The sequence below is a fragment of the Dendropsophus ebraccatus genome, chromosome 8 (genome assembly GCF_027789765.1).
Source record: "Dendropsophus ebraccatus isolate aDenEbr1 chromosome 8, aDenEbr1.pat, whole genome shotgun sequence".
In the NCBI taxonomy this organism is placed as follows: domain Eukaryota; kingdom Metazoa; phylum Chordata; class Amphibia; order Anura; family Hylidae; genus Dendropsophus; species Dendropsophus ebraccatus.
Genome location: NC_091461.1, coordinates 5872444 through 5898503, shown reverse-complemented (window position 1 = coordinate 5898503; position 26060 = coordinate 5872444). Strand labels below are relative to the sequence as shown.

General features: G+C 47.7%; 1 protein-coding gene across 3 annotated transcripts in view; it reads left to right on the top strand.

The window, feature by feature from the left end:
• The window catches only part of SLC18A2 (solute carrier family 18 member A2), a 51811-nt gene that overhangs the window by 4557 nt on the left and 21194 nt on the right, over window positions 1-26060 (top strand). For all 3 annotated transcript variants that reach the window (XM_069978807.1, XM_069978808.1, XM_069978806.1), the window contains exon 2: window positions 10628-10768. In XM_069978807.1, the coding sequence (XP_069834908.1) occupies window positions 10648-10768 (121 nt within the window). In that variant the 5' untranslated portion in view covers window positions 10628-10647. The remainder of the gene's footprint in view (window positions 1-10627; window positions 10769-26060) is intronic.

Genomic DNA, 26060 nt, shown 5'->3' with positions numbered 1-26060 from the left:
GGGCACATACAGGAGGATTATATACCGGGCACATACAGGAGGATTATATACCGGGCACATACAGGATTATATACCGGGCACATACCGGGGATAATATACCGGGCACATACCGGGGATCATATACCGGGCACATACAGGGGGATAATATACCGGGCACATACTGGGGGATAATATACCGGGCACATACAAGAGGATAATATACCGGGCACATGCAGGGGGATTATATACCGGGAACATACAGGATTATATACCGGGCACATACAGGGGGATTATATACCGGGCACATACCGGGGATAATATACCGGGCACATATCGGGGATAATATACCGGGCACATACAGGAGGATTATATACTGGGCACATACAGGAGGATTATATACCGGGCACATACAGGATTATATACCGGGCACATACAGGAGGATTATATACCGGGCACATACAGGAGGATTATATACCGGGCACATACAGGAGGATTATATACTGGGCACATACAGGAGGATTATATACCGGGCACATACAGGATTATATACCGGGCACATACAGGAGGATTATATACCGGGCACATACAGGGGGATTATATACCGGGAACATACAGGAGGATTATATACCGGGTACATACAGGAGGATTATATACCGGGAACATACAGGAGGATTATATACCGGGCACATACAGGATGATTATATACCGGGCACATACAGGACGATTATATACCGGGCACATACAGGATGATTATATACCGGGCACATAGAGGAGGATTATATACCGGGCACATACAGGAGGATTATATACCGGGCACATCCGGGGGATAATATACAGGGCACATACAGGGGGATTATATACCGGGCACATACAGGAGGATTATATACCGGGCACATACAGGGGGATTATATACCGGGCACATACAGGAGGATTATATACCAGGCACATACAGGAGGATTATATACCGGGCACATACAGGAGGATTATATACCGGGCACATACAGGGGGATTATATACCGGGCACATACAGGAGGATTATATACCGGGCACATACAGGGGGATTATATACCGGGCACATACAGGAGGATTATATACCGGGCACATACAGGAGGATTATATACCGGGCACATACAGGAGGATTATATACCGGGCACATACAGGGGGATTATATACCGGGCACATACAGGAGGATTATATACCGGGCACATACAGGAGGATTATATACCGGGCACATACAGGATTATATACCAGGCACATACAGGAGGATTATATACCGGGCACATACAGGATTATATACCGGGCACATACAGGGGGATTATATACCGGGCACATACAGGAGGATTATATACCGGGCACATACAGGGGGATCATATACCGGGCACATACAGGGGGATAATATACCGGCACATACAGGAGGATTATATACCGGCCACATACAGGGGGATTATATACCGGGAACATACAGGATTATATACCGGGCACATACAGGAGGATTATATACCGGGAACATACAGGATTATATACCGGGCACATACCGGGGATAATATACCGGGCACATACAGGATTATATACCGGGCACATACAGGGGGATTATATACCGGGAACATACAGGATTATATACCGGGCACATACCGGGGATCATATACCGGGCACATACAGGATTATATACCGGGCACATACCGGGGATCATATACCGGGCACATACAGGAGGATTATATACCGGGCACACACAGGAGGATTATATACCGGGCACATACAGGAGGATTATATACCGGGCACATACAGGGGGATTATATACCGGGCACACACAGGAGGATTATAAACCGGGCACATACAGGAGGATTATATACCGGGCACATACAGGATGATTATATACCGGGCACATACAGGGGGATAATATACCGGGCACATACAGGAGGATTATATACCGGGCACATACAGGAGGATTATATACCGGGCACATACAGGGGGATTATATACCGGGCACACACAGGAGGATTATATACCGGGCACATACTGAGGGATTATATACCGGGCACATACAGGAGGATTATATACCGGGCACATACAGGGGGATAAAATACAGGGCACATACAGGAGGATTATATACCGGGCACATACAGGAGGATTATATACCGGGCACATACAGGAGGATTATATACCGGGCACATACTGGGGGATAATATACCGGGCACATACTGGGGGATAATATACCGGGCACATACAAGAGGATAATATACCTGGCACATACAGGGGGATTATATACCGGGCACATACAGGAGGATTATATACCGGGCACATACAGGAGGATTATATACCGGGCACATACAGGAGGATTATATACCGGGCACATACAGGGGGATAATATACCGGGCACATACTGAGGGATTATATACCGGGCACATAAAGGATGATTATATACCGGCCACATACAGGAGGATTATATACCGGGCACATACAGGAGGATTATATACCGGCACATACAGGAGGATTATATACCGGGCACATACAAGAGGATAATATACCGGGCACATACAGGGGGATTATATACCGGGCACATACAAGAGGATAATATACCGGGCACATACAGGGGGATTATATACCGGGAACATACAGGATTATATACCAGGCACATACTGGGGATCATATACCGGGCACATACAGGAGGATTATATACCGGGCACATACAGGAGGATTATATACCGGGCACATACAGGGGGATTATATACCGGGCACATACAGGAGGATTATATACCGGGCACATACAGGAGGATTATATACCGGGCACATACAGGGGGATCATATACCGGGCACATACAGGGGGATAATATACCGGGCACATACAGGAGGATTATATACCGGGCACATACAGGAGGATTATATACCGGGCACATACAGGGGGATTATATACCGGGCACATACAGGAGGATTATATACCGGGCACATACAGGGGGATCATATACCGGGCACATACAGGAGGATTATATACCGGGCACATACAGGAGGATTATATACCGGGCACATACAGGAGGATTATATACCGGGCACATACAGGAGGATTATATACCGGGCACATACAGGGGGATAAAATACAGGGCACATACAGGAGGATTATATACCGGGCACATACAGGAGGATTATATACCGGGCACATACAGGAGGATTATATACCGGGCACATACAGGAGGATTATATACCGGGCACATACTGGGGGATAATATACCGGGCACATACAGGAGGATTATATACCGGGCACATACAGGGGGATTATATACCGGGCACACACAGGAGGATTATAAACCGGGCACATACAGGAGGATTATATACCGGGCACATACAGGATGATTATATACCGGGCACATACAGGGGGATAATATACCGGGCACATACAGGAGGATTATATACCGGGCACATACAGGAGGATTATATACCGGGCACATACAGGGGGATTATATACCGGGCACACACAGGAGGATTATATACCGGGCACATACTGAGGGATTATATACCGGGCACATACAGGAGGATTATATACCGGGCACATACAGGGGGATAAAATACAGGGCACATACAGGAGGATTATATACCGGGCACATACAGGAGGATTATATACCGGGCACATACAGGAGGATTATATACCGGGCACATACTGGGGGATAATATACCGGGCACATACTGGGGGATAATATACCGGGCACATACAAGAGGATAATATACCTGGCACATACAGGGGGATTATATACCGGGCACATACAGGAGGATTATATACCGGGCACATAGAGGAGGATTATATACCGGGCACATACAGGAGGATTATATACCGGGCACATACAGGGGGATAATATACCGGGCACATACTGAGGGATTATATACCGGGCACATAAAGGATGATTATATACCGGCCACATACAGGAGGATTATATACCGGGCACATACAGGAGGATTATATACCGGCACATACAGGAGGATTATATACCGGGCACATACAAGAGGATAATATACCGGGCACATACAGGGGGATTATATACCGGGCACATACAAGAGGATAATATACCGGGCACATACAGGGGGATTATATACCGGGAACATACAGGATTATATACCGGGCACATACTGGGGATCATATACCGGGCACATACAGGAGGATTATATACCGGGCACATACAGGAGGATTATATACCGGGCACATACAGGGGGATTATATACCGGGCACATACAGGAGGATTATATACCGGGCACATACAGGAGGATTATATACCGGGCACATACAGGGGGATCATATACCGGGCACATACAGGGGGATAATATACCGGGCACATACAGGAGGATTATATACCGGGCACATACAGGAGGATTATATACCGGGCACATACAGGGGGATTATATACCGGGCACATACAGGAGGATTATATACCGGGCACATACAGGGGGATCATATACCGGGCACATACAGGAGGATTATATACCGGGCACATACAGGAGGATTATATACCGGGCACATACAGGAGGATTATATACCGGGCACATACAGGAGGATTATATACCGGGCACATACAGGGGGATAAAATACAGGGCACATACAGGAGGATTATATACCGGGCACATACAGGAGGATTATATACCGGGCACATACAGGAGGATTATATACCGGGCACATACAGGAGGATTATATACCGGGCACATACTGGGGGATAATATACCGGGCACATACAGGAGGATTATATACCTGGCACATACAGGAGGATTATATACCGGGCACATACAGGAGGATTATATACCGGGCACATACAGGAGGATTATATACCGGGCACATACAGGAGGATTATATACCGGGCACATACTGGGGGATAATATACCGGGCACATACAGGAGGATTATATACCGGGCACATACAGGAGGATTATATACCGGGCACATACTGGGGGATAATATACCGGGCACATACAAGAGGATAATATACCTGGCACATACAGGGGGATTATATACCGGGCACATACAGGAGGATTATATACCGGGCACATACAGGAGGATTATATACCGGGCACACACAGGAGGATTATATACCGGGCACATACAGGGGGATAATATACCGGGCACATACTGAGGGATTATATACCGGGCACATAAAGGATGATTATATACCGGCCACATACAGGAGGATTATATACCGGGCACATACAGGAGGATTATATACCGGCACATACAGGGGGATTATATACCGGGCACATACAAGAGGATAATATACCGGGCACATACAGGGGGATTATATACCGGGAACATACAGGATTATATACCAGGCACATACTGGGGATCATATACCGGGCACATACAGGAGGATTATATACCGGGCACATACAGGAGGATTATATACCGGGCACATACAGGGGGATTATATACCGGGCACATACAGGGGGATTATATACCGGGCACATACAGGAGGATTATATACCGGGCACATACAGGGGGATTATATACCGGGCACATACAGGAGGATTATATACCGGGCACATACAGGAGGATTATATACCGGGCACATACAGGAGGATTATATACCGGGCACATACAGGAGGATTATATACCGGGCACATACAGGAGGATTATATACCGGGCACATACAGGAGGATTATATACCGGGCACATACAGGAGGATTATATACCGGGCACATACTGAGGGATTATATACCGGGCACATACAGGAGGATTATATACCGGGCACATACAGGGGGATAATATACAGGGCACATACAGGAGGATTATATACCGGGCACATACAGGAGGATTATATACCGGGCACATACAGGAGGATTATATACCGGGCACACACAGGAGGATTATATACCGGGCACATACTGAGGGATTATATACCGGGCACATACAGGAGGATTATATACCGGGCACATACAGGGGGATAATATACCGGGCACATACAGGATTATATACCGGGCACATACCGGGGATAATATACCGGGCACATACAGGGGGATTATATCCCCGGCACATATTATTATTTATTATTATTTATTTATAAAGCGCCCTTAGTTCCAGAGCGCTATACAATAGATAGGCAACAGGCAGGAACAATACAAGATCAGAAAACATTACATGAAGGCAAAAGACAGACTGGTACATGGGGGAAGAGGACCCTGCCCGCGAGGGCTCACAATCTATGGGGTATAGGGAGAGAAACAGGAGGTAACGTGCAGCCATTCAAGTGTGATGCAGAGTTATTGTAGGTTGTAGCCTTGTTTGAAGAGATGGGTTTTCAGGTTACTTTTGAAGGACTTGATGGTGGATGAGAGACGGATGTGTCGGGGTAGCGAGTTCCAGAGTATGGGGGAGGCTCGGGCAAAGTCTTGGAGGTGGTTGTGTGAGGTACGAACAAGGGGGGAGCGCAGACGGAGGTCACTGGAGGATCGAAGGTTGCGTGAGGGACGGTAGCGGGATATCAGGTCAGAGATGTATGGAGGGGACAGGTTGTGGATTGCCTTGTACGTCATGGTCAACAATTTAAAGTCAATACGTTGGGCAATGGGGAGCCAGTGGAGGGATTGGCAGAGGGGAGAGGCAGAGGCAAAGCGAGGGGAAAGGTGGATTAGTCGGGCAGCAGAGTTAAGGATAGACTGGAGGGGATCAAGGGAGTTAGCTGGAAGGCCAGAGAGGAGGATGTTACAGTTGTCCAAGCGGGAGATAATGAGAGCATGGACCAGCAGTTTGGTGGAGTCAGGGGTGAGGAAAGAGCGGATTCTGGAAATGTTTTTGAGGTGAAGGCGGCAGGAGGTGGTCAGGGCCTGAATATGTCGTTTAAAGGACAGGGCAGAGTCAAAGGTGACGCCAAGGCAGCGGACTTGGGGGACAGGGGACAGAGTACAGCCATTGATAGTGATTGACAGATTAGAAGGCGGGGTGGAGCGAGATGGGGGAAAGATGATTAGTTCTGTTTTGTCCATGTTGAGTTTTAGAAAGTGGGAAGAGAAGAAGGAGGATATGGCCGATAGACACTCTGGAATCCTGGATAGCAAAGAGGTGACATCCGGACCAGAGAGGTAGATCTCAGTGTCATCGGCATAAAGATGGTACCTGAAGCCATGGGATTCTATGATATGTCCCAGGCCAGAGGTGTAGATGGAGAAGAGAAGAGGCCCGAGTACAGAGCCTTGGGGAACACCAACAGTAAGGGGACGAGGAGAGGAGATGGTGTGGGAGTGGGAGACACTAAAAGTGCGGTTGGAGAGGTAAGAGGAGATCCAGGAGAGAGCTAGGCTAGTGACACCAAGGGATGAGAGGATTTGTAAGAGGGGAAAAAGGTCAACTGTGTCGAAGGCAGAAGATAGGTCAAGGAGAAGGAGCACAGAGTAGTGGCGCGAGGTTTTGGCAGTCAGCAGGTCATTAGCCACTTTGGTGAGGGCAGTTTCTGTGGAGTGGTGGGAGCGGGGGGATTATATACCGGGCACATACAGGAGAACCATATACTGGGCACATACAGGAGGATTATATACCGGGCACATACTGGGGATAATATACCGGGCACATACAGGAAGGAACATATATCGGGCACATACAGGAGAACCATGTACTGGGCACAGGTGGCATCTTTAGTAGCTTTTTTCATCTCTCTTCATGTAGACATTACCCTGTCTCCTTCCCTTATCTCTTGCGGCTCATGTTGCACTTACAGCGTGAGATGTGGGGATGGGCACCGGTGCCAGCAGACCTTATGGCGTTCACATACGCGTGATGCCCAGGATCCTTCTTTGTTGGAGACGCTAAGCCTGAGATTTTTTTAAACCATTGCATTTCTGCTGTGCCAACCGCTGAGGCCCCTAAGATCAGTATACAAAGGGTTATTCAGATGTGTCAAGGGTTCTATAGGTTCTCAGCAGTGGTGCAGGGTCCTGACTTCCCAGGGGGTCTTGCTGGTTGTCAGCGGTGGCGCATGTCTCTAATGGACCCTGACCATAAGTGCAGAGCAATGTGCCCAGGCAGCAGACCTTTGGTACGTTCTATACCCTCCTATACACAGAACATTCATGCTGCAAAAATGTCCAGTTAGAAACAAACAAGTTTACAAGTTTTTCAGATGTTTTTAAAAGTGATTCAAAAATCTTGGTACCTGGAGATCTCAAAGAAAGCACGAAAGCTTAATGGTTACATTCACACTGGGTGGTGTTTCCTCATTATAGACTTGTTCACTTTACTCTCAGGCTCCTCTTTTCTCTTTTCCTCTCACTCTCCTGCACTCTCTCCTCTCACTCCCCCGCACTCTCTCCTCACTCTCCTGCACTCTCTCCTCTCACTCCCCTGCACTCTCTCCTCTCACTCCCCCGCACTCTCTCCTCTCTCTCCCCTGCACTCTCTTCTCCTCACTCCCCTGCACTCTCTCCTCTCACTCCCCCGCACTCTCTCCTCTCACTCCCCTGCACTCTCTCCTCTCACTCCCCCGCACTCTCTCCTCACTCTCCTGCACTCTCTCCTCTCACTCCCCTGCACTCTCTTCTTCTCACTCCCCTGCACTCTCTTCTCCTCACTCCCCTGCACTCTCTTCTCCTCACTCCCCTGCACTCTCTTCTCCTCACTCCCCTGCACTCTCTTCTCCTCACTCTCCTGCACTCTCTTCTCCTCACTCTCCTGCACTCTCTCCTCTCACTCCCCTGCACTCTCTCCACTCACTCCCCTGCACTCTCTCCTCTCACTCCCCTGCACTCTCTCCTCTTTCTCCCCTGCACTCTCTCCTCTCACTCCCCTGCACTCTCTCCTCTCACTCCCCTGCACTCTCTCCTCTCTCTCCTCTCACTCCCCTGCACTCTCTCCTCTCTCTCCTCTCACTCCCCTGCACTCTCTCCTCTCACTCCCCTGCACTCTCTCCTCTCACTCCCCTGCACTCTCTTCTTCTCACTCCCCTGCACTCTCTCCTCTCACTCCCCTGCACTCTCTCCTCTCACTCCCCCGCACTCTCTCCTCTCACTCCCCTGCACTCTCTCCTCTTACTCCCCTGCACTCTCTCTTCTCACTCCCCTGCACTCTCTCCTCTCACTCCCCTGCACTCTCTTCTTCTCACTCCCCTGCACTCTCTCCTCTCACTCTCCTGCACTCTCTTCTTCTCACTCCCCTGCACTCTCTCCTCTCACTCTCCTGCACTCTCTTCTTCTCACTCTCCTGCACTCTCTTCTTCTCACTCCCCTGCACTCTCTCCTCTCACTCCCCTGCACTCTCTCCTCTCACTCCCCTGCACTCTCTCCTCTCTCTCCTCTGCACTCTCTCCTCTCACTCCCCTGCACTCTCTCCTCTCACTCCCCTGCACTCTTTTCTTCTCACTCCCCTGCACTCTCTCCTCTCACTCCCCTGCACTCTCTCCTCTCACTCCCCCGCACTCTCTCCTCTCACTCCCCTGCACTCTCTTCTTCTCACTCCCCTGCACTCTCTCCTCTCACTCCCCTGCACTCTCTCCTCTCACTCCCCTGCACTCTCTCCTCTCACTCTCCTGCACTCTCTTCTTCTCACTCCCCTGCACTCTCTCCTCTCACTCCCCTGCACTCTCTCCTCTCACTCCCCTGCACTCTCTCCTCTCACTCTCCTGCACTCTCTTCTTCTCACTCTCCTGCACTCTCTTCTTCTCACTCCCCTGCACTCTCTCCTCTCACTCCCCTGCACTCTCTCCTCTCACTCCCCTGCACTCTCTCCTCTCTCTCCTCTGCACTCTCTCCTCTCACTCCCCTGCACTCTCTCCTCTCACTCCCCTGCACTCTCTCTTCTCACTCCCCTGCACTCTCTCCTCTCACTCCCCTGCACTCTCTCCTCTCTCTCCTCTGCACTCTCTCCTCTCACTCCCCTGCACTCTCTCTTCTCACTCCCCTGCACTCTCTCCTCTCACTCCCCTGCACTCTCTCCTCTCACTCCCCTGCACTCTCTCCTCTCTCTCTTCTCACTCCCCTGCACTCTCTCCTCTCTCTCCCCTGCACTCTCTCCTCTCTCTCCCCTGCACTCTCTCCTCTCTCTCCCCTGCACTCTCTCCTCTCTCTCCCCTGCACTCTCTCCTCTCTCTCCCCTGCACTCTCTCCTCTCTCTCCCCTGCACTCTCTCCTCTCACTCCCCTGCACTCTCTCCTCTCTCTCTTCTCACTCCCCTGCACTCTCTCCTCTCACTCCCCTGCACTCTCTCCTCTCACTCCCCTGCACTCTCTCCTCTCACTCCCCTGCACTCTCTCCTCTCTCTCTTCTCACTCCCCTGCACTCTCTCCTCTCACTCCCCTGCACTCTCTCCTCTCACTCCCCTGCACTCTCTCCTCTCTCTCTTCTCACTCCCCTGCACTCTCTCCTCTCACTCCCCTGCACTCTCTCCTCTCACTCCCCTGCACTCTCTCCTCTCACTCCCCTGCACTCTCTCCTCTCTCTCTTCTCACTCCCCTGCACTCTCTCCTCTCACTCCCCTGCACTCTCTCCTCTCACTCCCCTGCACTCTCTCCTCTCTCTCTTCTCACTCCCCTGCACTCTCTCCTCTCTCTCCCCTGCACTCTCTCCTCTCTCTCCCCTGCACTCTCTCCTCTCACTCCCCTGCACTCTCTCCTCTCTCTCCCCTGCACTCTCTCCTCTCTCTCCCCTGCACTCTCTCCTCTCTCTCCTCTCACTCCCCTGCACTCTCTTTTCTCTCGCAGAGTGAAGCCGGGTCCTCGCCATGTCCCTCACAGATCTCGGCCTCCTGCGGTGGCTCCGGGAGGGCAGACAGTCCCGAAAGTTGATTCTGCTGATTGTGTTCATCGCCCTCCTCCTGGATAACATGCTGCTCACTGTGGTCGGTAAGTGACGGAGACCCCGATGTACTCAGGCCTTTATGTTACTATTTATCAACATTTTATTAGTGTTTTACCTTCTTATTTCCTTCATTTTATTTATTTTTTATTACCTTTGACTTTGACACTGTATTATTATCATTACTATTATTATTATTACTATTATTATTACTATTATTATTAGTATTATTATTACTATTATTATTACTATTATTATTACTATTATTATTACTATTATTATTATTATTATTATTACTATTATTATTATCATTACTATTATTATTATTACTATTATTATTACTATTATTATTACTATTATTATTACTATTATTATTATTATTATTATTACTATTATTATTATTACTACTATTGGTCTCTGTTATTTATTATTTTATGTTTTATTTTACATTTTATTATAATTAGTGGATTTTGCTCTCTTGTATCATTGTTGATGGTTTTTGTGATTACTGACGTTGTGATCCTTCATGGTTGTTGTGATTATTGACGTTGTGCTCGTTGATGGCTGCTGCGATGGTTGTTGTGATGGTTGTTGTGATGGCTGCTGTAATGGTTGTTGTGATGGCTGCTGTAATGGTTGCTGTGATGGTTGCTGCAATGGTTGTTGCGATGGCTGCTGTGATGGTTGTTGTGATGGTTGTTGTGATGGTTGTTGTGATGGCTGCTGTAATGGTTGCTGTGATGGTTGCTGTGATGGTTGCTGCGATGGTTGTTGTGATGGCTGCTGTGATGGTTGTTGTGATGGTTGTTGTGATGGTTGTTGTGATGGCTGCTGTAATGGTTGCTGTGATGGTTGTTGTGATGGCTGCTGTGATGGTTGCTGTGATGGTTGCTGCGATGGTTGTTGTGATGGTTGTTGTGATGGTTGTTGTGATGGCTGCTGTAATGGTTGCTGTAATGGTTGCTGTGATGGTTGCTGTAATGGTTGCTGTGATGGTTGTCGTGATGGTTGTTGTGAAGGTTGTTGTGATGGCTGACAGTTGTGATCGTTGATGGTTGTTGTGATCGCTGTGACACTCCGGTGATGATCTGCGCTGTCACTATGACATCCACTATAGGGAAGTAATGTCAATGTTCACCCATAGTGACAGCTTGACCCCGCCCGTTATTCTGATGACCGACATTTATTACTACTAGTCAGATACAGCAGGAAAATACTTAATAATAGAGAAGGGGCTAGGGGGCTATTATATCAAGATTGTCAGATACAGGATCACTCCCATCATCCCTGTCCGGAGGATCTCACAATGCTATCTCCCAATCTCATAAATTATATAGAGACATTACATCCTATGTGACTGATATCAGCCTCTCCTCTTATAATGCTCCAGCACTGATATAACCTCCTATTACATTATATGTGACTGATATCAGCCGCTCCTCTTATAACGCTCCAGCACTGATATAACCTCCTATTACATCATATGTGACTGATATCAGCCGCTCCTCTTATAACGCTCCAGTACTGATATAACCTCCTATTACATCATATGTGACTGATATCAGCCGCTCCTCTTATAATGCTCCAGCACTGATATAACCTCCTATTACATCCTATGTGACTGATATCAGCCGCTCCTCTTATAATGCTCCAGCACTGATATAACCTCCTATTACATCATATGTGACTGATATCAGCCGCTTCTCTTATAATGCTCCAGCACTGATATAACCTCCTATTACATCCTATGTGACTGATATCAGCCGCTCCTCTTATAACGCTCCAGTACTGATATAACCTCCAGACATTACATCATATGTGACTGATATCAGCCGCTCCTCTTATAATGCTCCAGCACTGATATAACCTCCTATTACATCCTATGTGACTGATATCAGCCTCTCCTCTTATAATGCTCCAGCACTGATATAACCTCCTATTACATCATATGTGACTGACATCAGCCGCTTCTCTTATAATGCTCCAGCACTGATATAACCTCCTATTACATCATATGTGACTGATATCAGCCACTCCTCTTATAACGCTCCAGTACTGATATAACCTCCAGACATTACATCATATGTGACTGATATCAGCCGCTCCTCTTATAACGCTCCAGTACTGATATAACCACCAGACATTGCATCATATGTGACTGATATCAGCCGCTCCTCTTATAACGCTCCAGCACTGATATAACCTCCTATTACATCATATGTGACTGATATCAGCCGCTCCTCTTATAACGCTCCAGCACTGATATAACCTCCTATTACATCATATGTGACTGATATCAGCCGCTCCTCTTATAACGCTCCAGCACTGATATAACCTCCTATTACATCATATGTGACTGATATCAGCCGCTTCTCTTATAACGCTCCAGCACTGATATAACCTCCTATTACATCATATGTGACTGATATCAGCCGCTTCTCTTATAACGCTCCAGTACTGATATAACCTCCTATTACATCATATGTGACTGATATCAGCCGCTCCTCTTATAACGCTCCAGCACTGATATATCCTCCTATTACATCATATGTGACTGATATCAGCCGCTCCTCTTATAAAGCTCCAGCACTGATATAACGCTCCTGTGCTGATGTAATTTCTGAAGTTTCTTCTTCAATCAATATGTTAATTTCTAGAATATTTAACATTATAATAATACCCCCCTCCTCGGCCAGGGTGAGCCTGGTAACCATGGGGGTGGGGGGGCTGTGTGCGCTCTTAAAGGTCTCCGATTCCTGCAGCGTCTCACAGAGCAGCTCATCGTGTCTGTCAGCAGCAGGGACAGGGTTAATGCTCCAGTGTTTGTTCACTAGAAATCCCTTGAAGTTTTCCTTTTATCTCTCATCATCTCCATATTAAACCCGGCACCAATATCCTGTGTGTGACATTGAGGAGACGCCGGTGTCACCAATGCGTATAGTGAGATACAGACGACCCTCCAGTACACAGCAGTGTAATACACAGAGGGGGCGGGGCTAATATCCCACAATAAAATAGAGAAATAGCTGATCACATTATATTAGTGATGTCATCCAAGGGGCGGGGCTGTGACAACCTCTCACTACAGATCAATAAACAACATTACACATCACTACAGATTACTACACATAGTTTCAGATCACTGCACAACAATTACTATAGATCACTCACTATACATCAATACAGGTTACTATAGATCACCAAACATCACTTTATCATTACAGATCACTACACATAACTATGTATCACTACAGATCACTACGCATCATTACAGATCACTGAACATAACTAAACATTACTATAGATCACTGCACATCACTACAAATCAGTACAGATCACTACACATTATTACAGATAAGCACAGATCACTACACATGACTATAGAACACTACACATCACTACCATCAGGGGGTGCATCAGAGGTCCCAGGGCTGAGGCGGTCTGCTAGGAGGTGCAGCGATGCTTCTCCAGCCCCCCCTGAACCAGAGGTAACAAAGGGTTGCCGCAAGGCTACAGCCGGCTGTGGAACTACAAGTGTCAGAAGTTCTGGAAGTTCTACAGCGACTGTGGAAACCAGCCATGACAGTGTGTGCAGTGACACTCCTGCTGGAGCAAGGCAGTCTGCCCATGGAGGTGTGGAGGAAGATTGGGGGGTGCCGCGGTCCCAAGAGACGGGGCAGAGCTATGGCCTCCGGATCGCTGAGAGCCTCTGTGGGTATTAGGAAGCCAGGAACCAGCTGTACAAGCTCCAGGAGGAGGTATGTGCTGTAAAAGCATTGATGGACACTGCTGCTAAGCAGCAAAAGGCTGAGCTATCAGCGAAGATGAAACATCTGAAAGCCGACATCAGGAAGATAGTGAAAAAAGGAACTTTTATTTTGGAGAACAGCGGGCCGTTTAGAGAAACTACAGAATGACAATCGTTTTGCTGAAATGGAGAGAGAAAAGCGGAGAGGGCTGAGAGGGCTCCAGCCAGAGAGCCGGGTGGAGGAGGAAGGAGACGCTGCGGAGGTATGTGATGTTGAGCCGAATTCACCCGGGGGTCCCCAACAACAGACCCCATACAGTGGGCTCCCTGCAGGGCAAGCAGCATTGTCATCTAGCCGTGGTTCGGGGGATGAAAGCAACACCAGTTACCAGGGAGGGGCGCTGATGGCCCAGATCCAGCTCCTGGAGTCACCAGGGAGCCTCCAGGACTTCGTATTCGGAGAGGAGTTACCAGAGGAGGCGCCTGGGAGAAAGACTAAGATAAAGACCACCAAGCTTCAGGAGCAGGTAAATTTTGTATATTCCCCCCTCCCTGTGCCCCCCGGACTGGCCTCAGGGTCAGCTCACTGTGTGAACCCCATATCTCAGTTCTGTTGTGCAGGAGAATGGGGAGAGTATGGAGTCTAGTATGGCGGTAAGCTCCATCTCTGTTTGCAGTAGCAGAGGTGGAGCAGGTGAGGAACCGGCCGTAAGGTTGGACAGTGATATTGGCCAAGTGGCGGGCAGTGACAGGAAAGATGGCCCAGCGGTGGGCAGTAATGTTAAAGGCATCGGTGCATTAAATCACTCCCTGACGGGAGGGGGGAGCGGCTGTGTGCCGGTGTCAGCTGCGGGAGCTCCGGTGGCTCTTGGCGCTGGCGCTGCTGTTCCTTTGGAGCAGCGGTACCGTCGTCTAGATGCTGCCAAGGCTAAGATGTCTTTGTCTCCTCCCAAAAAAGACTGGACTTAAGCCTTTGTTTTGTATTGGTGTTGCTGGACCAGATCGTGCGGAGGACTCTAGTACTGATGAGGCAGAGGGTACCAGCAGAAATAGGGCAGGGGCTGCCTCTAAACAGTCTAGGTAGGCTGTTCGGTCCCTCATAAGGGATCGGTGGCCTGTCCTGTGGAGGTGGCTCCTGTCCTGGTACCCAATGACGCTGATGGTACAAAATCTCTTTCTGTCCCAGAACACACTGGTCCACCCAGTGTGAATGGGGGAATTAATGTTAGGGGGAAGGCAGGAGTAAATGTGGGGAGGAATCTGGGGCTTTGAAGGGTGGTCGGGGCAGTGTGACATGTGGTATTGGTGTGGGTATGGACTATGTGGAGGAGGGTGGTGAAGGGGCACAGATTAGTGGTGAGAACATAGGGCCTGGTCCAGTTGCCTTCCTCGTCCTCGGGCCCTGGGGATGGTGACTTGCATCGACGTGTCCTGCAGGCCTTAAAGAGAGGGGAGAGAACAATCAATGTAGAGGGTAGGGAGGTTGATCTGTCTTTCTTGATAGAAAGGCATGGCCTTACAGCCTTCCGAGAGGAAAGGGATAGGGAAACTGTGTGGTCTCTCCCAACAGCCGGGCCGGGTGGTGTCTGAAGGAATGTGGTCCATCTGAGGTGGAGAGGCAGTGATACATGTCCCCCAAGATCTAAAGTTGTTGAGCTCCTGCTGAGGATGAGCTTCAAGGCAGCCGACATCTTTGCCTTGATACATCCCTTTGGTACCCCTGAATTCGATATCAGCTTTGTTCGGCCGGAGGGGCTTGAGCTTTTTTGGTCGAACTATGAGCTGGTAAGGGATGAGCCCGGCTGGCGAGACTTTGCCATTCAGGCGGTGTCTCGCCAAAACAACGTCAAGAGAGTGACCGTTTTAACCCGTAACAAATCACTTTCTTGTATTGACATCATGACGTGGCTAGGCCGGTATGGAGAGGTGGTGGAAGTCCCAAAAGAGAACAGGGACAAGTATGGCATCTGGTCAGGGGCTTGGACCTTTATGGTCAAACTTAGATATTCAGGAAACACCATTACCCACATACCATCTGCCACCTTCCTAGAAAGGGATCGAATCCAGGTCTTCTACCGGGGCCAGCCGAAGCTCTGTCACAGGTGACCCCACACATTTCAGTGGTAGTTGCCCGGTGAAGAAGTGCTCATTGTGTGGGGAAATAGGCCATCTCGCTGCATCCTGTGCGGAGATTAGGTGTCACCTGTGTGGTGACTTGGGTCACCCATTCAGTCGTTGCCCTCGTTCCTTTGCCAACACAGTTGTTACCCCGGTGGAAAAAGGTCATGAGGAGGAATATACTGGGGGGGGGGGCAACTGACGGGGGTGAAGGCGTAAAAGGGAAGAAAAGTAAGCATAAGACACCAGCCCAACTGAGGTGTCGGGATAAGCGCCAAAGTGAGAGGGAGATGGGGGAGTCTCAGGAGCCTCAGGCAACTGTGGTGACCTCTGACCTCATTCCTGAGGCCAATCTTACTGCTGAGGCTCTGAGGGACAGTGATCTGGAAGAGGAGATTTGGAGGATTCGGAAAGAAGAAGGTGCCATCTCTCCACTGTCCTCCCATGGTGAGAGCGCGGATGAGGATAGTGGGAGATGGGTGGAGAACAAGCGGGGTACTAAAAAGAATAAGAAAAGGAGAGATGTAAGATCTTCTCCCACCCCCCAGATGCCAAAGAAAGGTACAACCATCCTCCCTCTGATTGGTCTCTCAAACCGGTTCCAAACCCTCCAGGATATTTAATCTTCGGAGGTGCAGGAGGCACAGGGTGAGGTTCTGGTTGTTGCGGTGACGAAAGGGCCTGCAGGGGATGTCAAATCCTCTCTCCCTGGGGAACCTATGTCGTTTGGGGGGAGGATTTGCCCAGAGTCAGGGGACGAGGAAAATGTAAAGGGGACATGGATACATCCGTTTCACTAAAGAGAGGTAAACCATCGTCAGATGAGGAAGGTGGTGGGCAGGATGGAAAGGATAGTGGGAAAAAGAAAGCCGTCTAACTCAATCACCCATGATGGCGGCACCCTCTCCGTTGACACTGGCTTCCATTAATGTAGCCAGCATTAAGTCAGATACGGCTAGATTTGGGGCCTATGATTATTTTGCCCACATTGATGCTGACATTTTCTTTTTGCAGGAGACCAGGCTAACAGACATGTCATCTATATTAAAAGCCATAAGAGAATGGAGGAATGGGCCCTCCTACTGGTCTCTTGCGGCCGAGCCGTATAGCGGGGTGGCGGTCCTTTTTGCGGCACCGGTAGAATGCCGACGCGTTATTGACTTAGAAATGGGGTGGTGTCTGATTCTAGATGTCCTCATAAAGGGACAAGAACTTCGCCTTATTAACATCTATGGTCCACAGTCCAAGTGGGATTGGAAGTGTCTCTTTATGAGGATCAAGCCCTATCTTTTTACAAGTCGGCAGGTGGTCTTTGGAGGGGACTTCAATGCTGTCACGAGGCCCCAGGATAGGGGAGGTTCCAGAGACAAGCTGACTTATGATGGCGTCGCCCTGAATAGTATAGCTAGTGAGGTTTGCCTGGTGGATGTTCACATCCAGCATACACCAGGCCACGCGGGATTCACCTATCATAGGGGTAGTTGTAGGTCCAGGATAGACAGGTTTTATTTAAAGGAGGAAGCCGTCTCTTCAGCAGTTTCCGTTGTTGAGGTGGAGTTCTTCGACCATTGTTTAATTTTGTTTTCTCTGAATGTTACAGAGACCCCCCGGATGGGTAGAGGCTACTGGAAGCTCAATTCGTCTCTCTTGGAAGAAGCGGAAATAAGACAGTCCTTTGAGGATTTTCTTCAGAGCCAGGTACCATTGCTGGGCCTTTGTAGCAGTAAGTCAGAGTGGTGGGAGATGTTCAAAAAAAGGGTTGCGAAATTCTTCCGCCAGCTCTCGAGCCTCAGGAGTCTGGACAAGTATCGCCTGTACCAGGGCCTGAGGAAGAAACTTGAACGTCTTGTCTGGGCTGGAGGTAGTCGTGATGATATCTCCAGAGTGAAAGCCTTGCTAATGAAGTGCCAGTATGATAGACACGCATCTTTGGTTTTTGAGAGGGATTACGGGAAGTACCGCTCACCCGACCCTTACAGAAACTGCAAGATGTCAGTGAATAGTAAAATCGTCTCAGGACTGATTGATAGTACAGGATCCCTGAAAAGGTCCAGATCAGGGATCCTGGAGGTCGTCAGATCCTTTTACTCGCACCTCTTGGGAAGGAAGGATCTAGATCGGGATAAGGCCTCAGCTTTCTTGAATGAAACCGTCCCTGAACCAGGGGTAGACCCCTCTCTTGACGTTTTGACAGAGATGATCGAAGAAGAGGAAGTCAGGGTGGCTATTGATGGTCTTGCCCTCAAGAAGTCACCCGGTCCAGATGGCTTAACATCTGAGTTCTATAAGACCTTTAAGGACACTTTGGTACCCCTCTTGCCGAGGTCAATGAGGAGGTCAGCCTTGATCATCTTGTCAAAAGGTAAAGACCCGTCCCGCATTGAGAATTGGCATCCCATAGCCCTTCTCAATGTGGACAGAAAGATTCTAGCAAAAGTGCTGTTTAATCGGCTGGTGAAGTTTGCACCCCAGCTCCTTTCGAGGGCCCAGCATTGCTCTGTTCCAGGCCGCAGTACCATTAGTGCTGTGCTTGGTGTCCGGGAGGCTGTGGAGCAGGGTAGGGCAGGTCACTGGAAGGGGTACTTGCTGTCCTTGGATCAGGCAAAAGCGTTTGATCGGGTTAACCATGAGTACCTCTGGTCTGTCCTTCTGAGATATGGCTTGCCAGGGGTTTTTGTTGCTTGGCTTAAGACCTTGTATGCAGGGGCAGAGAGTTTCCCGCTTGTGAATGGTTGGATTGGCCGCTCTTTTGAGGTTGGGTCTGGTGTCCGTCAGGGTTGCCCTTTGAGCCTACTTTTGTATGTGTTTGCAATTGATCCATTCCTTAGAAGGATTGATTGTGGACCGTTGGCAGGGGTGAGAATGGACCCTGCGGTGCCGGATTCCACTCTGAGGGTGGTAGGGTACAGTGATGATGTCACCATATTTGTCTCCTCGCAAGAGGAGGTGCAGTGTGTGATGTCAGAGGTGGAGCGCTACTCAGAGGCATCTGGGTCCGAGATCAACCAGGATAAGTGTGAGAGTCTCTGGCTGGGAGGTGGAGATCCTGGATTTGATCTCCCGGACACCCTTCCAGAGCCCCAGGAGTCTGCAAAAGTTCTCAGCATCGAATTCGGCCAAGGGGATTACCCCAAACAAAACTGGGACAGCAGGCTTAAGATCGCCGCTCAGAAGGTGGATCAGTGGAAGGGTTGGTCTTTGACCCTCAGGGAAAGGGTTAACCTGATCAAAACTTTCCTGCTCCCTTTTCTGATATATCTGGGCAGTGTTTGCATTTTGCCAGAACCGCTCTGGACTCGGGTCTACAGTGTGTTCTTCCAGCTGTTATGGGGGAATAGACTGAACCTACTCAAGAGGGAGGTTACTTACTTACTTACCGTACGAGGAGACAAGGGGGGTTGTGTATGGTCATTACTTACCGTATGAGGAGACAAGAGGGGGTTGTGTATGGTCATTACTTACCGTACGAGGAGACAAGGGGGGTTGTGTATGGTCATTACTTACCGTACGAGGAGACAAGGGGGGTTGTGTATGGTCATTACTTACCGTATGAGGAGATAAGAGGGGGTTGTGTATGGTCATTACTTACCGTACGAGGAGACAAGGGGGGTTGTGTATGGTCATTACTTACCGTATGAGGAGACAAGGGGGGTTGTGGATGGTCATTACTTACCGTACGAGGAGACAAGGGGGGTTGTGGATGGTCATTACTTACCTACAAGGAGACAAGGGGGGTTGTGTATGGTCATTACTTACCTAGGAGGAGACAAGGGGGGTTGTGTATGGTCATTACTTACCGTACGAGGAGACAAGGGGGGTTGTGTATGGTCAACCCTGTGGTGTTTCTAGTGAATACCTTTCTTAAGACCAACACTGCAAACCTCTGGAAAGAGAGGGCTCCTCCGTGGGTATTCTCCTGTAGGGGATGGTTTCGGCCTTTCTTCCAGGAATGGGACACAGGAGGGCAAGTGAAGGATCTCCGCACATCACACGGGCATCTTCCGGCTTATGCTACCCTGCTTCTGAAGGTCATTCGTCGGTGGGGTTTGGGGATGTGGGAGATTAGGACTCTGTCGAGGAAATTCCTTGACAATAGGGTCCGGTCATCCCATTTCCAAAAACCGCTGGCGCTCAAGGTTTGCCCAAGCCGGGATCTGAAGGTTGGTTTGGGCATATTGAATTCCATCAGGATCCCCTTGAAGTTTTGGGACTTGGCTTGGCGCTGCTTCCATGGGAAACTGTATGTGAGGGACAATCTGAAGTGCAGGAGCTCTGAGGATCGGGGATGTCCCCGGGAGGAGTGTGCAGGAGCTCTGAGGATCGGGGACATCCCTGGGAGGAGTGTGGAGGCATGCTGGAAAGCATGGAACATTTTCTGCTTCATTGTCCCTTTAATACAGGGGTTTACAACAGGGTGGGCGCTTCCATCGGGTGGCCCAGGTTGGCCCGCCTCTCCTATGCGGAATGGGCCTATGGAGCATTCAGAAACCTTGGTGGCTAGGACCGGAGCACTTTATTCCTAGTCAGCATAGTGGTCAGGTACCACACATGGAGTGCACGGTGTTTAGTGTCGACGCAGCGTAAAATCCTCCCTGTGGATGAGGTGGTTAGGGGCACAGCGCCCCCTGTGGATGAGGTGATTAGGGGTACAGCGCCCCCTGTGGATGAGGTGGTTAGGGGCACAGCGCCCCCTGTGGATGAGGTGGTTAGAGGCACAGCACCCCCTGTGGATGAGGTGATTAGGGGCACAGCGCCCCCTGTGGATGAGGTGATTAGGGGTACAGCGCCCCCTGTGGATGAGGTGGTTAGGGGCACAGCGCCCCCTGTGGATGAGGTGGTTAGAGGCACAGCACCCCCTGTGGATGAGGTGGTTAGGGGCACAGCGCCCCCTGTGGATGAGGTGGTTAGGGGCACAGCGCCCCCTGTGGATGAGGTGGTTAGGAGCACAGCACCCCCTGTAGATGAGGTGGTTAGGGGCACAGCGCCCCCTGTGGATGAGGTGGTTAGGAGCACACTCGGTGACCTGGTGAAGGTGCGCTCTCGGGAGTACGAGAGGCTGGGGGCTGGTAGGGCCTCTTGTCTTTGGAGGGGCTTTGCCTATAAGGTTCCTTAGCCTGCGTCTCCTCTCCTGGTGGCGGCTGATGCTAACACCTTAGTCTTTTGTTTTGTGCTGTAGAGATACTGGAGTATAGGGCTTGCAGGCGCTGATCTTGGGCTTTAGGGTTGTGTGTGGGGCTGAGAAGTCTCATTATTGTTGGGTTTAGTATTTTATATATTTTTTCATAAGTTTGCGTATTGTGATTGGGACTTTGTTGGGACTTTTATATATAAAAGTAAAATCCTGGTCTGGCTCATGGACGTCCGTGATCATATACTGGGGGCATGGGATGCGGGACCAGCTCAGGGCCCCCAAAAAATTTAAAAATATTATATGTATTGTTTAGTTATAGGTTATTATTTTTGTATCATATCTTGTTTAGTTGTAGTTTATTTGTGTATGATGTCTTGTTTAGTTGGTGTTGGTTTGTATAGAATTGTTTCTGTGGTATTAGGTTGTGCACAATGCAACTGGGCCAGGGAGTTCACATTTAGTTATTTATATAGGTGTATAGTATATAGTGGTGTATTTAGGTTTGTATATAGTAGTGTATATAGTTTATTAATATGTTTAGCTAAAATTGTTTATATTGTGTGTGTATATATTGTATATAGGTATATGGGTTGTCTGTGTAGAAGAATGAGTGTGGGGATGGACCAGTGGCTTATGTTCTGGTTTCATTTTGTTTTAGTTAGATATGGTATGTTATTTCTGTATTTATTTATTGTTCTGTTTAAAGTTTTAATAAAAGAAATACAGATGACTACACATCACTACAGATAACTTCAGAGCACTACACATCCCTACACACCATTAGGTTGCGTTCACACTACGTATATTTCAGTCAGTATATTTCAGTCAGTGCAATACAGGAGAGAAAAGAGCGCTGCACCTCACACCTATGGCTGACACTAGTGCCTCTCGGTTGCATAAAAAACATCAGAATTTTGTGTATGAATTGATCAAGCCACACTGCCCAATGTACCACGTGCAGGTATCTGATACACATGAGTCCACACTGTGCCGGTCAGTGACCACCACCCCCGCAGGCGTGCACAGTCAGGGAAGGGAGGCCATAGAACGGCCCTGCGACCCTCATATCACAGGACCAGACCCAAAAATGCCACACCAGAACCCGGCCAGTACCGCACGGTGGTACACGGGGCAATATGGCTTGATCAATTCATATACAGACACTCTGGTGTTGATTTTTAATATAGGCCTAGCGGCATTAGTATCAGCCATAGATGGGATGTGCAGCCGTTCCATTCTGTCCAGTTCATATTTCAGTCAGTATTGTGGTCCTCATATTGCAACCAAAACCAGCAGTGGATTAAAAACACAGAAAGGATCTGTTCACACAATGTTGAAATTGAGTGGATGGCCGCCATTTAACCCCTAGACGACCCTGGACGTAGGGTTACGTCATGGAAGTCTGTCCCCAGACGACCCATGACGTAACCTTACGTCCTGGGTGTTTTTCCCGCTATGAAGCGCGCTCCGGAGCGGAGCGCGCTTCATAGCAGGTGGGGGCCGGCTGCAATCAGCAGCCGGGACCTCACCGGTAATGACACGCTGCAGCGATCGCGCTGCCGCGTGTCATTAACCCCTTAAACGGCGCGACCGCGGCGTTTAAGTGTAAGTGACAGGGGGAGTCCCCTGTCACTTACCGATCGGGACCCCCGCAGTGTGACTGCGGGGGTCCCGATCGTTGAAACGGACTGCCGGAGGTCTCTTACCTGCCTCCGTGCGGTCCTGCACAGGCAGGCTCAATGAGCAGATCGCCGATAACACTGAGCAATGCTATGCCTATGGCATAGCATTCATCAGTGTAGAAATCACACAAGTGTATGTACAAGTCCCCCAAAGGGACTTCAAAAGTGTAAAAAAAAAAAAAAGTTCAAAACACTATTACACTACCCCAAAGCCCCTCCCCCAATAAAAGTCTAAATCACCCCCCTTTCCCATTATATAAATAAAACATATAAAAATGAATAAATAGATAAACATATAATATACCGTAGCGTGCGGAATTGTCCGATCTATTAAAATATAACAAGCGTCATTGCGACCGGTAAACGGCGTACACGAAAAGAGGGGAAAAAATGCGCAGATTACCGATTTTATGTTACATTATATATTAAAAAAAATCAATAAAAAGTGATCAAAACGTCCGATCTTCACAAATATGGTATTAATAAAAACTAGAGATCATGGCGGAAAAAATGACACCCCATACAGCCCCGTAGGTGAAAAAATAAAACCGTTATAAGCGTCACAATAGGCCCATTTTATTAATATTTAATTGCCAAAAAAAAGGATTTCATAAAAAAATACATATATAACATTAGAGAATCTGTGTAACCTGCATATGGTTGTGTTCGGACTGACCTATAGAATAATTGTATCATGTCGCTGTTACCATATAGTGTATTACGTAGACACAGGAACCCCCCAAACGTTACCATATTGCATTCTTTCTTACTATTTCACCTATTTATATCTTCATAAATAATATATTTGGGATTCCATCATACATGTTATGGTAAAATGAATGACGCCATTACACAGTACAACTATTCCTGTAACAAACAAGCACTTACATGGCTTGTAGATAGAAAACTGACAGTGCTGGAGCTCTTAGAAGGGGAGGAGGGAAAAACGAAAGCACTAAGATCAAAATTTGCGCGGTACACTGGGTCATTTTGGGCCTGGTCCTCAAAGGGTTAATGGCAAATATTTGCTGTTATTTTAGAACAACGGCTGTTATATTGAAATAATGGCCGTTATTTACTGTTATATGGCGGCCATCCACTCAATTTCAACATTGTGTGAACAGATCCTTTCTGTGTTTTTAATCCACTCCTGGTTTTGGTTGCAATACTGACTGAAATATACTGACTGAAATATACGTAGTGTGAACGCAGCCTACAGATCACTACAGATCACTACAGATCACTACAGATCACAGCTTTAAAAATATGTTTTGCTGCTAAGCTTATAAACTGTCCAATAACCATAATAACAGGATATGTAACTGATAGTAGATTATTATACTGTATGGTATGAGTGACAGCTGATGTGGAGAATGCCTCCTCCCTGACAGTTATACATCACCGCCACATTGCGCTTATTTACAGCCATAGTCCTAGAGGTGGGGATTGTGTCACAGACCCCGAGACATTAATTACATGAGGAGAGCGTGCACCATGATGACTTTGTATGGATTGTAATGATAATCCACAGTTATATATATATATATATATATATATATATATATATATATATATATATATATATATATAATCCACAGTCATATATATGTGTAACCCATCCAACCTATCTAAATACTGTCCCCTATATGTCACAGTCTATATACTATCCCCTATATGTCACAGTCTATATACTATCTCCTATATGTCACATTCTATATACTATCCCCTATATGTCACTTTCTATATACTATTCTCTATATGTCACAGTGTGTATACTATTATTTATATGTCACAGTCTATATACTCTTTCCCATAGTCACAGTCTGTATACTGTCCTCTATAGTTGTAGTCTATATACTATCCTCTATATGTCCAATTCTATGTATAATCCCCTATATGTCACTTTCTATATACTATCCCCTATATGTCACTTTCTATATACTATCCCCTATATGTCACAGTCTATATATTATCCCCTATATGTCATTTTCTATATACTATCTCTATATGTCACAGTCTATATACTATCCCCTATATGTCACAGTCTATATACTATCCCCTATATGTCACAGTCTATGTACTATCCCCTATATGTCACACTCTATATATTATCCCCTATATGTCATTTTCTATATACTATCCTCTATATGTCACAGTCTATATACTATCCCCTATATGTCACAGTCTATATACTATCTCTATATGTCACAGTCTATATACTATCCCCTATATGTCACAGTCTATATACTATCCCCTATATGTCACAGTCTATATACTATCCCCTATATGTCACAGTCTATATACTATCCCCTATATGTCACAGTCTATGTACTATCCCCTATATGTCACACTCTATATATTATCCCCTATATGTCATTTTCTATATACTATCCTCTATATGTCACAGACTATATACTATCCTCCACAGTCACAGTCTAGATACTGTCCTCTATATGTCACTTTATATGTACCGTAGGGAACAGTCTCTACACTTTCCCTAGTAGGGCATAGTCTTTATACTTTCCCTAGTAGGGCACAGTCTTTATACTTTCCCTAGTAGGGCATAGTCTTTATACTTTCTCTAGTAGGGCATAGTCTTTATACTTTCTCTAGTAGGGCACAGTCTTTATACTTTCCCTAGTAGGGCATAGTCTTTATAC